General features: G+C 37.6%; 1 protein-coding gene across 1 annotated transcript in view; it reads right to left on the reverse strand.

Moving 5' to 3' along the window:
* Nucleotides 1-269: 269 nt before the first annotated feature.
* The window catches only part of LOC129278991 (tripeptidyl-peptidase 2-like), a 35,300-nt gene continuing 18,486 nt past the window's right edge, over nucleotides 270-17,083 (reverse strand). Inside the window, exons 15-26 of the mRNA XM_064111576.1 lie at nucleotides 16,649-16,920; nucleotides 16,000-16,100; nucleotides 14,696-14,792; nucleotides 13,815-13,952; nucleotides 12,028-12,351; nucleotides 9,163-9,231; nucleotides 6,118-6,266; nucleotides 5,335-5,431; nucleotides 4,442-4,572; nucleotides 3,410-3,728; nucleotides 2,971-3,096; nucleotides 270-1,927 (exon numbers count right to left, since the gene is read on the reverse strand). Of these exons, the coding sequence (XP_063967646.1) occupies nucleotides 1,838-1,927; nucleotides 2,971-3,096; nucleotides 3,410-3,728; nucleotides 4,442-4,572; nucleotides 5,335-5,431; nucleotides 6,118-6,266; nucleotides 9,163-9,231; nucleotides 12,028-12,351; nucleotides 13,815-13,952; nucleotides 14,696-14,792; nucleotides 16,000-16,100; nucleotides 16,649-16,920 (1,913 nt within the window). The 3' untranslated portion in view covers nucleotides 270-1,837. The remainder of the gene's footprint in view (nucleotides 1,928-2,970; nucleotides 3,097-3,409; nucleotides 3,729-4,441; nucleotides 4,573-5,334; nucleotides 5,432-6,117; nucleotides 6,267-9,162; nucleotides 9,232-12,027; nucleotides 12,352-13,814; nucleotides 13,953-14,695; nucleotides 14,793-15,999; nucleotides 16,101-16,648; nucleotides 16,921-17,083) is intronic.

A 17,083-nucleotide genomic window follows, 5' to 3' on the forward strand; every position in this document is an offset into this window, starting at 1 on the left:
ATTTCGTATTTGGACAAAGTATCATTAACAGCAGAAATTAAATCTACAAAGATTTAAATAATAATAATTCAAAAATGGTATGAAATTGTGAGTCTTGGGGCTGTTAATCAATTCTAGAGTCTTCTACACTTAAAAACTTCACAATACAAGATAACACTATTTTAATCCAATCCTGAACTAAGTAAACATTTTCTGGTTATTAAAAAAAACAAAAGTGCAGTCATTAAAGGAAGAGGGTGGGGGGATAGCACAAATAGAAGGACATTATTCATATTATCAAGATATATACAATAAAACATAAAAATCAAGGTTAAAAAAGGCAATAAAGCAGAGGAACTTTACAGACTGGAATAAAGCCAAGTGAGATGAAAGGAGGGCAAACTGACTTGCTACAGCTAAAATTGATCTATCAATCGTAAATTGCATCGGAAATTAGTGATTGCAAATATTTTCTTGAAACGCTCCCTCAGAGATAATTGGACCAAACATACATTAGACAAAATGGGCATAGCCATTGTGGGTAAGCCAATCGCGGCCATGTATCACAAGGCTTAGTGATCGATTGTACGTTTGATTTCATGAATAATTGTACACTGTGGTCAATGCATTTAATCATAAAATTCTGTCTATGATCAATAACTAAGCATTATGACACAGGGCCCTGACATATGACCACAAGGGACATGAACATGAGGCTGTAAACATTTACAGGTTAACATTCACATAATATGACTTACGAAAGTTACTTTATCACAAGTTTTAGGACGTTGACACATCAAATAAAGGGCGTGTCTTTCCGACAATACTGTTGATTCTACGCTACTCCTGAGAAAAGACAAAATGTTCCAATAAATATAGAGCGATGGTAAAACAAGACTTCCCTTCTATACTCAAAGTACTGCATCTGAACTCGTTTGTCCACTCTATATTATGTAAAAAGTATGTATAGATAACTCTTCTAACTTTAGACATCTTTCATCAATTAAATATGGTTATTATTATATCTAGCTATCATTCACACAAAGACATATCACATTTGCACACTTGACATGTGGTTATTACACACATATTCTTTCTTTCTCAGAAGATTGTTGGATTACTGTTACTGCTTCACAAATTATCCAAGCTTTCAGTCCTCAATTCAAACGCTGACTCTGATTTGTTTTCACCCGTTGGAGACAATGTCGGCATGTTATTGGAAAAATCACCAAGTCTTCAACGAGAGAGCCGTTTCTTGATAAAAAAAGGCAACAGATCATTTATCAAAATATCAGTTGACCTTTAATCACTTTTTTTTAACGGACAGGTTACACTAAACTAATCATTTGATCTAGGGCTCATTATATACTTGATTGCATTAATAAGTTATGCGCAATCAGGCATACAGATCACTTGTAAGATCAATTGCTAAGTTTCGTGTAACGGCCACAGCCGTTGATACAACCCCGTACAGATGGCTGACAGAGAACAACGGGTGATAGGAACATCTTAGCTTGCAGCACGAATGAAGAAATCCTCAAGTGACCCAAAACAGGTCAAAAATAGGGCCAAGGACTGGTCTAGAACAGGTCTAAAATGGGCCAAGGACTGGTCTAGAACAGGTCTAAAACAGGCCAAGGACTGGTCTAGAACAGGTCTAAATGGACCAAGGACAGGTCTAGAACAGGCCAAGGACTGGTCTAGAACAGGTCTAAAACAGACCAAGGACAGGTCTAGAACAGGCCAAGGACTGGTCTAAAACGGACCAAGGACTGGTCTAGAACAGGTCTAGAACGGGTCTAAAACGGACCAAGGACAGGTCTAGAACGGGTCTAAAATGGACCAAGGACAGACAGGTCTAGAATGGGAGGAAGTTTGGTGGATACTTGACAGGAAGCCAGCTGACTGCATGTTCTACTATATGATCCCATCCTAATGATTTGTACACCTGGATGAAAATAGAAAAGAGAAAACACAATATTAATGCCAAATTTACATCGACTACAATCAGGGATACCACTTCAAATTGATGAAAAAGTCTGAAAAATCATCTAGAATGAGCTAGTTCGTACACAAAATTGTGATTTCTATGGCTGAAAATAAGTTTAAAAAGTCTGAATTTAGTTTTTAGTCTGAAAATTGGCATCATTGCACGATCATCGTATGATGGATTAGTCTACAATTTTAAGGGGCACTGTGGGTGGTTACACATTTGTTACGCTTGTTTTTGAAGCCTACATTCTCGCAAACGTCTCTATGAGCTTCAAAATGAATATTCCTTTAGCTTATGACATCATAATCTCATAGCGCCCTCCCTCAGAGGATATAGGAATATGCACAAACAGAGTTGTCAGAGATGTGCCAGCTGCAGATCATCACTGCATGCAACACAATGGCTTTAGCCTCTAAGATTGCGGCGCAATGGCGTCAATGCACAAGGTCTACTGGATATAATTACCCCAGATTCAGCCTGGCAGCCTTTAACAATACCCAAACATTTCAAGGAATTTATCACTCCAATTCTCAATAATCTTCACCAGCTACCAGCATCCACAAGAATAGAACTCAAAAGCTTATTCCACACCTTCAAAACCTAATCTCAGAATATATTCCCTTTAGAAATCAAACTTTCCACTCCTCTGATAGAATAGTTTACTAGATATAGATGGCACATAAATGTCCTCCCTCAAATTGTGTGTGAACGGAGCAGCAGGGCACCAGATCCCATCAAGATGTAGCTAGGAAATCCGATGAGTGATGCATAGTTGTATTTATGGTAAGTTACTTACCTTTCATATTATGTAATTTAAGATCTATATGTAGAATTCGTATACTTGTATATTTGTAGTTTTTCCGTATATATCTACAGGAAATGTTACTGAGCTAGCGCCGCAGACGTCTTTGAATGGTGAGTGCGCGTTATAAGATATCACCATTATTCTTTTTATGATTATAAATGCAGTGTTTAATATCAATGTTGTTATTAAATACCTCAATTATCCTGAGTTCGCCATCCTTAGTAGGCCTAGATTCCATTTCTTGTTGTTTGAGCATACACTTGAGTCTACGTCCTTGATGTTTGCTGACCTGAGCATGTCTAGTTGTGAAGAGTAACACCTACAGAGACATATAAAAAAAAATCATAGATAAATGGATGGACAGACAAGCAGGCAGATAGATAGATATATATAGAGATGGATGGATGGTTGGATATATAGATAGAAAGATAGATAGATAGATATAGAGATAGGTAGATACATACATAAACAGATAGTAGATACATAGATACATAGTTAGACTTACATTACATGTAAATAGATAAATGAACTGATGGTCATTTACATTAGTGGGAAATCAAAGATGTCAGACTCGCAAAAGTAGCAAAAATGAAACGGACACCAAAATAAATTCAGCTCATACTGTACCCTACCTTCTTCTCCTCGGCATCTGCCCACTTCAAGACTTCTGTATACGTGTGCTCCATCTCCTCCCGTAGTGCCGCGTCTTCATCCAAGACAGCCGAGGTGCTCACTTCTGCCGACGCACTGGCCGATGGTGTTGCCGTTGTTGTTGTGGATGTGGTAGGTGCCGTAGATGAAGTGGTGGTGGTGGTTGTGGCGGTGGCGGCAGTAGAAGAATCCTTGTCCGCTTGGGTCGTCTCAGAGGTTGCTGCGAGTAGTTGATCTGCCACTGCGACCCCCTTGAGACACAGCGCTGATATAAGGTGGTGCTTCTGCTTCTCCATTTCCCTAGTAACAAACAGAGGAGTGTTTCATGAACATTTTCTTTCTACTGACAAAGTTGCTCTGAGCCAATCAGATGAAAGGATTTTAGTAGCTTATAACAACATTCAGTTAAAATCGCACATTTTGTGAATGCTTGACATGATATAAGCATAACAATTTAGGCAAAAGCGTGACAGTAATCCAGGTGGGTGTTTCATAAAGCTGTTCATAACTTGCAAATGACTGGTGATCTTTGCCTGTGGTAAATGACAAACATGTCCGTAAGAAAGGATCACCAGTCGTTCATAAAATCTTTCCTAACTTACAAACGGCTTTATGAAACACCCACCAGGGACCTATTTCACAAGGAGTTACAAGTGATCCAATCAGTCTCAAATATGGAAACCCATGAATGTGCTCATTCTTCATACATGGAAAGTAAACTTTGGGTATAGAAACGCTGATCGTTAAAATTAAGACACTGATGCTGGAAGAGGTAAACATCATATTTAGGAAATGCTTTGAATGGACATATGAATTCTAAATGTTGAGGCTGCTGGCTTTCCAAAGTTCTGATTGATCGGTTCAACGCAACTCTCTGTAAGTCAGGAAACTATTTTGACCAGAGCTCCGACAGGTCAGAATGTCTTATGGATGCACACTGTTTCTAAGCTAAAATGGAGATTCCATCAGGAGTGCAATTTTTGCCATAATTTTTGCACACAAGTCACACTTACTGTTTTATACTGACTGCATCCGGTCTTGTATCATTCTTGATGGCTACAAATATCGCCAGCTCTGATTGGTCAATCAAAGAGATTACCTGATTGGCAGCTTCTACAATGTCTTGAAGGTTCTTGCTCCTTTCCTGCGGACAGTAAAGGAGGAACAGAGGCCCATGCTATTATGACATCATCTTCACCATTGTCATTATCATCATCAATATCACTATCACCACCATTATCATCACCATCAACACCGTCATCATCAGTATGACCACTTTCATCATCAACATCATCACCAACACCATCAACGCCATCATCCTCACTATAATTTTGTAATGTAACTAAGTTAGGGGCTTGCCTCTTGTACAAGCTTTGCTTTTTTTCGGCAAGTCCCTCCGTTTTACTTTTCAATACAAATGTCATTTGAGATATCTTTACTTACTGAATTGTGTTCCTTAAATCTATGATTATGTTATATATATTATATTTTGTCTTGTAGTATTTTTGACCTTGTTATGTTATGTTTATCATATTATGTACAATTGTGAAACGGAAATAAATAAATAAATCAAATCAAATCAAATCAAATAACCACTTTCAACATCATTGTCATCATCATCATCATCATCATCACCATCACCATCATCACCGTCATCATCACTATGACCACTTTCATCATCACCATCACCATCATCACCGTCATCATCACTATGACCACTTTCATCTTCATCTTCACCATCATCATCATCATCATCATCATCACCATCATCACCGTCATCATCACTATGACCACATTCATCATCATCATCATCATCATCATCACCATCATCATCATTATCATCATCATCATCATCATCATCACTATCATCATCATCATCATCATCACCATCATCATAATCTTTTACCTTTTGATTTTCTTTCTTGTTCAGTTGAGCTACGTAGAGAGGTAGATGCGTGGGATACTGCTCAGCTAGCTCTTTGTACAGGTCATCACCTTCAAGCCTGAAACAAAAATAAAATTTTATGCTCCTAAAGTTTGCTGAACCATGCCAAAGTGTTCAGAAACGTTGCAAGTAGTTCCTTTTTTGCTCAACACAATTTCTAAAAAGTCTAAAAAATCTCTTTTATCTCTCTATCAACTTATGAAACAAGCTCAGAAAAGACTGGAAAGAAAGAATAATCTTGAACTTCAAGCATCTTAAAATTTATTGAGCTCCCACAACTTGGTACACAAAAGCAACAAGATAGGAACTTGTTGTGAATGGATTTAATCTAAATACAGGGCCAAGTCTCAAAATGCTAAATATAATGAAAAAAAAATTCATATGAGTTGTAGGATGATGTAGAGCTACAAAAGAAAAGACAGTTAAAGAATGCACTCGGATCATACATTATAAGAGTCCAAATAATTAAAGATTTTTCTCCCGACCACGAAAAAAAAAAAATCCAATGATTTTATCCTCCTGAGGACGACAAGAACACACTTGTCGAAGCATCGAGATTGGGTGGTCCCTTTTCAGGACCAACACTTGCCCAAGAAAGATACATGGGGTACCGTGAAAGCTACTACACTATTCTTCTTGGCCATGGAAACCTTCAGAAGTTACATGATTTTATAGGGCGAGTAAACAACCATTTATGAAACGTAGTCCGTCTGGTGTGACGGGGGCTTTGGAGATGAAGCTTACTTTGATAGCCAGCTGATCTTCATGTCCCTGTTAGCTTCAGCAAACTCTTCATCTTTGGTCTTCTCCTTGTCTTTGGCTGATTTGTCTGGTTTGGGTAGATGGGACTTGTGCGGTGATTGGGTCAGTACGTACACAAATGGATAGGTGTCCTGAAGAAATAAACAAAAGAAAATAATACGTTCAATTATAATGATAATAATACTGTGGTTCCATGCAGTGGCGGACCGTGACCCGGAGGAGACAATGATTAGAGGGGCACTGTATTGTTTGTTAACAATGCTGTGCCCCTCCAATGCTTTGTCTCCTCCGGGTCCAGTCCGCCACTGGTTCAATGACAAAAGGAAGCAACTCTGAGGTTTTTTTACTGACCTTTTCCTTGATTTGGGATGCTTTCTGTATGCTCTACATGATGCTAAATTAATTGGAGTCACATAGCCCCCAAATTCAGATATATTGATAATTAAAAACAAGTAACTCTATATATTTCCACATGAAACAAAGACATATTTTCCTCATTTACTATTAAAGAAACTCATTTCACAGAGTTGCATCCTTTTGACATGGGATGGCAGAAAATTAAAATTTTCTTGTTATTTTAATAGAAAGATGCTTATGATACAGACTGTGCATATTTAGGCGCTTGCAGATGTTATTACCCCGGTCATTAGATGCAATCAGCCATTCCCACACACAACTTTATGCACATACTCCATTCCCTAGGGAGTATTCCACCTAGTCACCATTTGAGGTGCTCACAAGACTGGTATGGAGAGTGACTTTCACATCGTACCGAGTACCCACTAAACACCTGGGTGAAGGACGCGAGTTCACGGTGGGTTTTGAACACACAACCCTCTTGATGGCAAGGCAAGAGTCAGAACCACCACAACCACACCACTTCGTATTGAAATCTTGTGCCAGTGTCGTGAGCAAATTTGTAATAGAAATCAAGCTTGTTATTTATGATTTTTTATTTTTTTAAAAGAACTACGGGCCGGTTTGGTACAGCTTTATATAAGTTACGCATAAACGCACGTCTTTACCCACAACTTGTTCAGCCCTCTCTTGTGCTAAATATTTCCCTAGAAGTAATAGCACCTAAGAACATGTTCCACTTGTGCATTCCGTCACACATAAAGTCATTCATATTTACAAACAGTTTAAAGATGCACTACCCAGAGCCAAGAATGGGCTTTACAGAGAACATGAAATAAATTTAAATATTGTTTTATCAGGTTAAATGTATGATTTTATCTTGGATGCAAATGAAAAAAAAAGGCCATATGGGCCAATCAATTATAAAAAAAAAATTCTAACAATATTCATTGGCTGACACAAAAAATCCATGGAAATAGCCCTTTGGAAAACACAGAGAGAACAAAAGATAGAGAAGGGAAAAGAGTACAGTGAAAACTGTTTGTAAAGACCATCAAAGAATAAAGATAAAGATCTTTATGAGCAGTTGGTTTTTTAGCCCTGTTCTTTGGGAGAAGATTCTATATTCAACTGTAGGAATATGGCTTTTTGTGGACAGGATCTCTAACTGCATCATAAAAGAGGAAAACATGGAAAATGGTCTTTACAGGCAGTTGAGTGTTTTAGCCTGGTTCTTTGGTACACGATTCTGTATTGAAGGGAAGGACATGAAGGAAAAGGGCTTTTGTGGGCAGGTGAGTGCTGGAGAAGATTTGAGAAGATTTGACAACATGCACATTACAAAAGAGGGAATCAAGAAAACTGGTATTTCTAGTCAATTCTCAGTAGGTATTTTGTTAGGTTAATTGGTACAACATTCTACATGTATATCTGAGGGATGTAGGAAGCAAGGCTTTTATGGACAGGCGAGTGCTAAGGAAGATTGGACGAAATGATAAAAGAGGCAAACATGTAACACATGTACAGGAGATTCAGTTAAAGTTTTTGACATACTAGTACATGTTTTGTGTCACGTTATGAAAAGTTGCGTACATAACATAACAGACGGAACAACATCAGGGAATAATTTTCCTGGTATCGCATCGCAATCCGCCCCACATTTTTGAAAGACTGCTGTGCATAAAGTCTTTTGTATAGCATAATTTTACATACGACTGTACATTACTTAGTTGAGAGCTTTTCTCTTATGACCAAAAATGCTATTAAAATTCGTAAAGCAAAATTATTCCCTGAACATAAAGCCTAATTCAGTCAGAAGCGTAAGCATGCTGACAGTGAAGAACCCACAGATAGATCTATCAGTCGTTGCAAACTTTATTGAAAAAGTTATGTACAACTCGATGTCTTCATCCTTTAAAAAAAATTTAAGAAATGTGTTAGAGACACAAGTACTTGTTTTGCTACTTTGTAACAGGTGTGGTATGAATGTACTGAGTGGTGAAATAGTGTGCAATCTTTCAAGTGGGCCTATGTTACAAGACTACATAGCACACAATAGTGCACTATGCTGGCCAGATGTGAGTAGTTGAGGAGGACTTGAGATGGTATTTTAAAGGTTCATTTCTCTTTTAAGAACTGGCATATTCAGTGCATTGCTTATTTCGAGGGTTTGGATATCAGTGTAAAATTAATTTACAAATTCGAAGAAAAAAAAAAAACCCTAAAAAAACTAGTAGACAAAATACACATGTACAGAACTTACAAAGGGAAGGAGTGGGCTCGTGCAATTAATTACATGAACATGTAACTATGTTACTCTAAATGTTTACAAGCAAATGCAAACAACTATAAAGTGGTGAGTTTTGGACAATCTTCGTTAATTCTGCAGGTTATGTTAGTTAAAACTCATCAAAATTTGTATTTTCTGACAAAATCAACTAAAATTTAAAAACCCAAGTCTTTAAAATAGCTAAGACATGCACCATCGAGATTTGAAAAGTTAACAAAATTCAGTTTTCATAACATTCTTCACATTTTAAATCTGAATAATAACCATGACAATGTATTAGTATATATATAAAACTCAATTTTTTTTTTCTTCAAATTTCGAAATGTAAAATTCTCAATTCTTTTTTCAAACTGAATATATTTCTGGAGGTATCAACTTACAGGCTTCAATCCCATGTTCCTTTTGCCCTCTGACCCCAAGCCTGCTGCGTGACCTCTCTTGCCCTTTACCTACAAAAGGTCAAAGGTCAAATTGAAATGAGGGAACAACACATATCACCGCAAAACATACTCGGCAGGCTTTACACACTATCAAATCAAGATCATGCAATTCTTTTCAAGCTATGTTATCTGTCAGGCAAGTTTATGTTGGATATAGTTGTTTTTTGCACATTTAAGTTAGAATAAAATCATCAAGCCAACAACAAATGTTAATCATTCCAAGAACAAACAAATCATCAATGGACTTTATCAAAATCCTTCAATTTGAGAGCCTACTCTCCCCTCCTATAGGAAGTTTTCCAGCCATTAAACATGTATGAATAAACTATTTCTTTGTAAAGTACATGTACATGAGTTGGACTTTATATAAATCCGTTTCTGTGTCACGAAGGCAAGATGTCTTCATTTTCGCGATTCTTGCATGACGGCTGTGTGGTCGGAAAACGTTATACAGATGGTAGTGTTTGGGGTGATGTTTACATCTCGATCTAAATTTAAAAATCATTATTGACTTAATGAATTATGATGAAATTCATGTCACATCCTCATGCCCAACCCACTTCACCCAGTCCTTGCCTTTAGTTTGTGCAAATTCATGACGTAAATAATGTGAGCGATGCACAATGCAACTGTGTTGTAAGCTTAATCGCGCCGACTATAGAGAGAGAGAGACGCTTGATGTCCATCCCTCGTACCATCTTTGCTCATGGCGAGAAATAGCTGAGCCAAGGAAAAGAAAGCATAGACAAAATACTGGATGAGATAGATTCCAAGACGTGACTCTAAACTCTGGCACCTAAGTGGCTAAAAGCGAACTGTTTCTGATGTGTGTTTCACTGTTGTCAGCCAGGGTTGTTGGGAGATGTTCAGGGTTTGTAAGCTACATGTATGCCCATGAAATTTTCAGGCTAGTCAGCGGCCGCCCAGCCTGACATGTGGTGGCGAGAACGTTGGGGCCAGGTATTGCAAGTCACATATCTATATAATTATGCCACTCAACACCATAGTGCAATAAATATACACCTGGGGTGTATCACAAAGCCAAGGTGTTCCTCTTAGAGTCGCACTTAACTTCTCAGTTGTGCACAGCGTAAAAGGCATCAACGCATGGGTCAAATCACTTTAAGAAGACACACACTACGGCGTACTAAGCAATAAGATTGCATGTTACATATCGGGTGCATGTCAGCACTAAGCCTTCCTCTCCATAGATATATACTATGTCATGAGCAGTATTTGTAATTGATACAAACATGTATACAATACAATTCAACTTAAATGACATTACTCCTTTAAAAAAAAAACCCATCCAAGATCTGCGTCTTATTTACAATACATTTACCGCTGTCTTTTGTATCATATCTGGTCTTGTCTTTCTGTAAATGCCCACAATCATTATATCGATTATTATGGCATTTGAACGTCAAGATTGGCTTGACCTAAAGATTTTTGCCGGGTCTGGCAATAGCACTACACCAGGTGAACACCCTACTCTTTGAGAAATAGTGTATTGGTTTTAACGTGCATAGGTTGTGACTCTTGTATACACGGGATCAACATCTGGCACAGCTTTTTGTGTGAATTTCAGGAGACTACTACTAAAAAAAAATCCTTCTTCTCCATGCATACTGTAATACTTGAAAGCAACACTAAAAACTAAAAAAAATTAATGAATTCTGAATAGGCTGAATACAGAGAATTTGTAAATATGCTGTATAGGGATGAATTTGTGTATATATATATATACATGTCCATGGGCTTACAGTGTGGAGTCCAAGCATTATCATCATTTTATCATCATCATACTGGGAAATCAACCACTCAACAGGCGAGGTTCAAGAGTTACAACTGAACTATTTTCTTGGCTGCCAACCAACATTTCATGAGTACTTCACAACACAAGCTCATTGTTGAGTTAAAAGTGGGGAATCCCCAAATATTCCACAGACATAATGTGAATACCATGTGCCAGCAATATTGGCTGCAGACCAAAAATAATGCCACAAATGAGGCCAGCGAAAACAACTCCAGAGCGGTCACAGGATTATGTTTTTTACCAATGACACCAAAACTGCTTCATATACCCACCGAAACCAACTGGAAACTTTTTATGCATGTATCAAATTTGTCCCTAACGAGCAGAAACATGTCAAACACGCTCTATACAAAGGTTGCTATGCAACAAATCCCGCAAATTACAGGCCGATATCGGTATTATCGGTAGTAAGTTTAAGAAAAAATTTTGTTCAAACAAACCTAAAATTATATGAGTGACAACAATTTATAAGTCGGTAATCAATATTGATTTTGTGCATATTTCCCTACTGAAATGGCACTTTTACATCTCTTTGAGAATGTAAATGAAGTATTACATAAATTATAGGTCAGCCAGACTGAGAATTCGTCAACATTTAAAAATAAATTTTTAAAATTTTTTTTATAAATGAATATCACGACTTTACAAATGAAATCGACAGATTCCCTGACTGTCCCAAACTTGTTGCTTTGGTAAAAGTATGTGAAATTTACTGACTTAACCCCAAAATCCCCATACCCATAACAACCCTGTGAAAGTACAACATTGTCTTGTTGATCATCTACTAATAAACCATGGCATAAATGAACTGAGAGTACTCAAAAGAAAGGAAAAAAGTAATATCATGCGACTTTGCAGAAGAAATTGACAAATTACCCGACTTACCCAGGCTTCTTATGATACAATAGTAATCAACTTTTCATACAACAGCACAAATAAACTCAGAGTACATGAAATAAAACAAATAATGCACTGATTATTTTTCTAACCTTCTTTCCAAGTTCACTCTTGGCGAACGTGACTTGTCCAGTAAGAATCTGTCCCAGGCTCGCCCCCTTCGGCAGCTTATCATCTGGAATGGGCGGTATGAACAGCGGCACGGAGCTGCCTCGCGGTACTGTCATGGTGGAACCGAACTTTGCTTTGCCATTGAGGGCGCCATTTACCGTCTGATAGACGTCAACGGATAGACTGGAGGATAGTTTCTGATCGATGAGGAGGACCATGTCCTTGAGCTTGTCAAGCATCTCCTTCTTGTCGTGTCTGACTTGGAGACGGAGAGTGTAGTCTCCCTTATCAAGCTTCAGAGTGTACTAAGAAAAATAAAACAAATAATAAATAAATTATTAATAATAACAAACTAATGACAAACATGTAATTAAAGCAGCAACAAAAATAGCAGCCTTAATAGCATCACCTAAAGTCCTCAACTATTCACATCTGACGAAGAGTTGCGATTGATCCGATCAATCATAACTATGGATGGCCAGCAACGTCAACATCTATTATGCATGTTTGTTCAAAATATTTACGAACTATGAACTATATTCATGCATTCGTTGTTTTCTTGAAAATTCACTGTGCTTCTCTTCGTTTACAAAGGACATTGGGCAAATTTCTTGTAGAAGAATCATGACACTGATCGATTTCCATAGAGTTACGATTGATTGGATCAATCGTAACTCTTTGTAAGACGGGGCCCTGGCTAGCAATAATCTAGCATTCTAAGCTGTGTAGTCTTGTAACATAGGTCCACTTGAATGATAAAACATCACCACTCGATACGTTCATACTACACTAATTCCATCTCATGACCCCAACTACTCACATCTGGCCAGGATAATGAAACACATGTAATATGTAGGCCCACTTTAATAATAACATATTATTTCACTACTCGATACATTCATACCACACTAATCATATTACCAAGTAGCAAACCAAGTACTTTTCTCTCAATTTTTTTAAAGTTCCTTTGCAGGGTAGGAAATAATGTTTATTTTGTAAGGGGCTATCCTAATTTTCACATTGGGGAGTTTGCATAATGTGGGGCTATTTCTTCCATTTTAAGGGCTACTTTTTACGGGCATCAAGCAATTATGCAGTCAATGCAAATATCATTCTGCCATAGTTAAAATATTGATTTTCAAAATAATCTTGAATATTTTTTGTAACAGATCTTGGGGCGACTCTAGAAGGAATGGTTGCCCAAAAGCACGCATTTTAGGGGAATTTAGGGGTGATTTGGGCTTTCAGGAGGGCAAAATCGCCCGTCACCCTCATGTATTTCCTATGCTGTTCCTTTGTATGATTACATAATAGGCTGATCCCCTGATGCCATTATAAAGAATGCAAGAGGAATTATTCTTTATATGTTAATTTTAATAATAATAATAATATGCAACATTTATATAGCGCTTAATACAAATGTTAAAGTGCTGCATAATATTACCCGGGCCTTAGCACAGCTATCCTGATCGGACGCTCGAGCATTCAAGGAATTCCTTCCAACTGGATACCCATTTACTACACCTGGGTCGAGAGTGGCAAATGTAGATAAATGACTTGCCAAAGGACGCTAGTGCTGCGGAGAGCTTTGAACCCTGGACCTTGTGGTTCAAAGTCCGAAGACTTATCCACTGAGCCATAGCACCTATTTTCATTTATATTATTGAATGCAGAAGTATGTAATAATAGTGCAACATATTATCTGTTGGAAATTAAATAAAATTTGAAATCTGAAATCATGGAATGAAATCAGAGTAAAGCTTGTTACCTGGTGAGGGTATGCATCTCCCGATCCCATGTAACGTTTGTTACCATCAAACAGCATCCACAGCTGGCTCTCATACTCTGACTCATACAACAGATCACTCAGCAAAGGGCAATTGGGTGTGATCTCTGAGGTTTTACTCTGTAAGGGAATATAATAATATTAATAATAATTATACTTGCTTATATAGCGCTAGATACTTACATTATCAGAAGTCTCTAAGTGCTCTACAGTGATGCAGCATAATTACCCTGGCTTTAGCATAGCAGCTGTTATGCACACTGCGTTTCAAGGAATAAATTCCTACCAGGTACCCATTCACCTCACCTGGGTTGAGTGCAGCACAAAGCGGATCCATTTCTTGCTGAAGGAAAACACGCCATGACTTGGAATCAAACCTAAGCCCCTCAGATTGGAATACGAGTCATAATCACTAGACCAAGAAACCCCCACAACACAATAAGGCATTACATTCTGAGCATGCACAGATTAAGGTCATTTGTACCAAAATCTAAGACCCACTCACTAGAAACTTAACAGATAATTTCCTGACCTAGCAACACTTAATTTATACTCACTGGATTCCAAATCAATAATATTTCTTCATATTTGTGGCAATTATAATGTACCAATATATCCATTATAAGTTGCATTATTTTTGTATTTTCCAATTCTTCCCATTATAAAATTCAATTATTTTTTTTGACAACTTTTTGCAGCAGTACAAGAATAATTATTAATTGGTGAATAAGTTGACAACTGGCACTCCAGAATACCACCCATAGGCAATAAGTTGTAACAGTCCATACATAAAATCTGTAAATCCTGGCATTCAAAATGGAAAAAAAAGTTACAACAAACCGCTCTTGAATGAAATGACTTACTTGATGGAAGTTGTAGGTCAATATGAGTTCATAGATTTGCCTGCCTTTTGGTAAGACATCCCGCGAGCCAAGAGGACGTAGTTCACATTCATTCGGTCTGTAATTATAAAATGACCAAAAGATACAATCAGGACAGGGGCATACCAAAGGGGGGGGGGGGATGGTTGGGGTAGGGGAGAGAAGAAGGAATAGTATCAAATAGAGAGGCATGGGCTGTGTAAATCTATACTACCTGTATAATTCAATTGAGAACAAAATGATCAATGCTTAGGATCATCCCCTCCCCCTCAAAATGGTGACACGACATATGCTCCTGCGACATTTGCTCCTGTCTTATCATTTCAGAGGGCATAGGGCTAGGATTGTAATAGAGAGGTTTTGGTTCAGAATAATGAAAGGATTAGGATCGGGGTTTATTTAGGTTTGGAGGTTAGCTTTTATGTTTGGCTTAACCAGATATTCCATCGGAGCCAATTTCGGCGGAGCAAATGTCATGGAACCATCAAAATACCCTTGCGCCGCCCATGGTTACAAAGCACACCTCGGAAAAATTCAGCATTGTCAAAAAATGACAATTATATGTCATTTTGGGGGCAAAAAGTTTGGCATGAGACTGATTAATCATGCCCACAGAGTTCCTGTACTCTGACCATGGTCTTTGAATTGATTTTTATATTATTCCTATCATCATTATGACAGAACATTGTCAAACATAAAGAAAGATACATACATGCACTTCTATTTTCACTACTGATTTCAGGACAATTTCTATATATTCATAACACAAATGCAGTATTCAAAGTAATTTCTGGGGCACATTTCACGAAACAAGTAGCCTGTGATTTTGACTATTACTAAAAACTACTACAAATCCTTCGATTCCATTGGCTGAGAGCAACTTAGTCAGTGATGATCAATGACAAAATGTTTTGTGAATTGCTTCCCAATTCTCCCTTTCCCAGACCTGCCAACCTCTGAGAATGAAAAATTGTATTCTGTGATAAAAAAAAGTGCATTTTCCCCCCCAAAAGTGTATTTTATAATAAAATGCGTGGCGCACTCGCTCATCGCGGGGCTCAAGCTGCATGCAAGCTAAAATGTGCACTGCTCTTTCAGATGAAAAAAAACAAAAACATTTAAAGATGTGCATATCTCACCCTGGTTTCAACAAAATGATTGAAAACAAAAAAACAAGTTACCTGAAATTACATTGATCTAATAACCATATTTGTGTAAGTTTTATGAAATAGAGACATATAGAGATGATTTTGTACTGGTTGGCAGGTCTGCTTACAGGTACTTACCTAAGTGGTTGCACACAGTTCTTAATTGATATGGATGGACAGAGTTCTTGTACCCTGAGGGTTGACTTCACATACAACCTCCGGACTCCATTCGCTGCATGCTGTCAAAGACATACAATCCACAATTATTGACTCATGATGAGGGTTTAAAACCAATGCCCATATTGTGAGTTTAATAGGTGTGGTTTATTTATGGATAGCCAATTGTGACACAAATTTCTATCTTACATGTTTAATTTGTCAGCACATCAGGTGCTGAAATCATTTATAACTGTCTGAAAATAATAAGCAAAAATAGCTTTCTTCACCATTAAAGAAAGGAGAAAGAACACACTAAACAAAATGTTGACATTTTCAGCTTCTCATAATTTCAGCACTGAGTTGGATCTAGCCTAAGGTAAGTAGACTTCAGAATACAGCCTTTGACATTGCAACTTTACAATCATTGACAATTTCTAGTTTTGTTTGATTTGACAGTTTTTTACATGAAATATACTAACATTTCAAAACACTTTCAAATAATAAAAACAGAGGTCCTTTCAAGGTTCTCAATCAGATTAATATTCATTGACGAAAAAATTCAACAACTTCTAAATGTTTGCACGAATCACTACCACTAATTAAAAAAAAAAAAATCAAAGAGACTTACCATTTGCACAGTCTTTTGTGAAGGCTGCAGGCCGTGGAACGATAGACTATACTTGACCCTTGACCTCCCTAAGCTGGCCCACCACTTTGCTATGGTGAATTCCATGATCTGCCCCCCATGAACTGCGAACGAGTGTTGGACCTCGCATTGTTCTTGAAGCGAAAGGAACTTGTAGAACTCATTGTTCCTGTAGGCTGTCTGAGGCTGCAGCTGTATGGTGTGTAGCACAAAACGTGATGACTGCTCTCTTTCTAATGATGTTATACTGATCTCTGAAAAACATAAGATGTATTTTCAAAGAGCAATAAAAAGGTGGATATTTTCTCCTACAATCAAGAAATATTGGGCTTTATACAGCCGAGTGAATTCTTAACTAATTCTGAAGAAATTCTTGATGCTAGGGGTAATTCACTCAAAATGCTTAGAGGAATAAGT

The sequence above is a fragment of the Lytechinus pictus genome, chromosome 16, assembly GCF_037042905.1.
Source record: "Lytechinus pictus isolate F3 Inbred chromosome 16, Lp3.0, whole genome shotgun sequence".
In the NCBI taxonomy this organism is placed as follows: domain Eukaryota; kingdom Metazoa; phylum Echinodermata; class Echinoidea; order Temnopleuroida; family Toxopneustidae; genus Lytechinus; species Lytechinus pictus.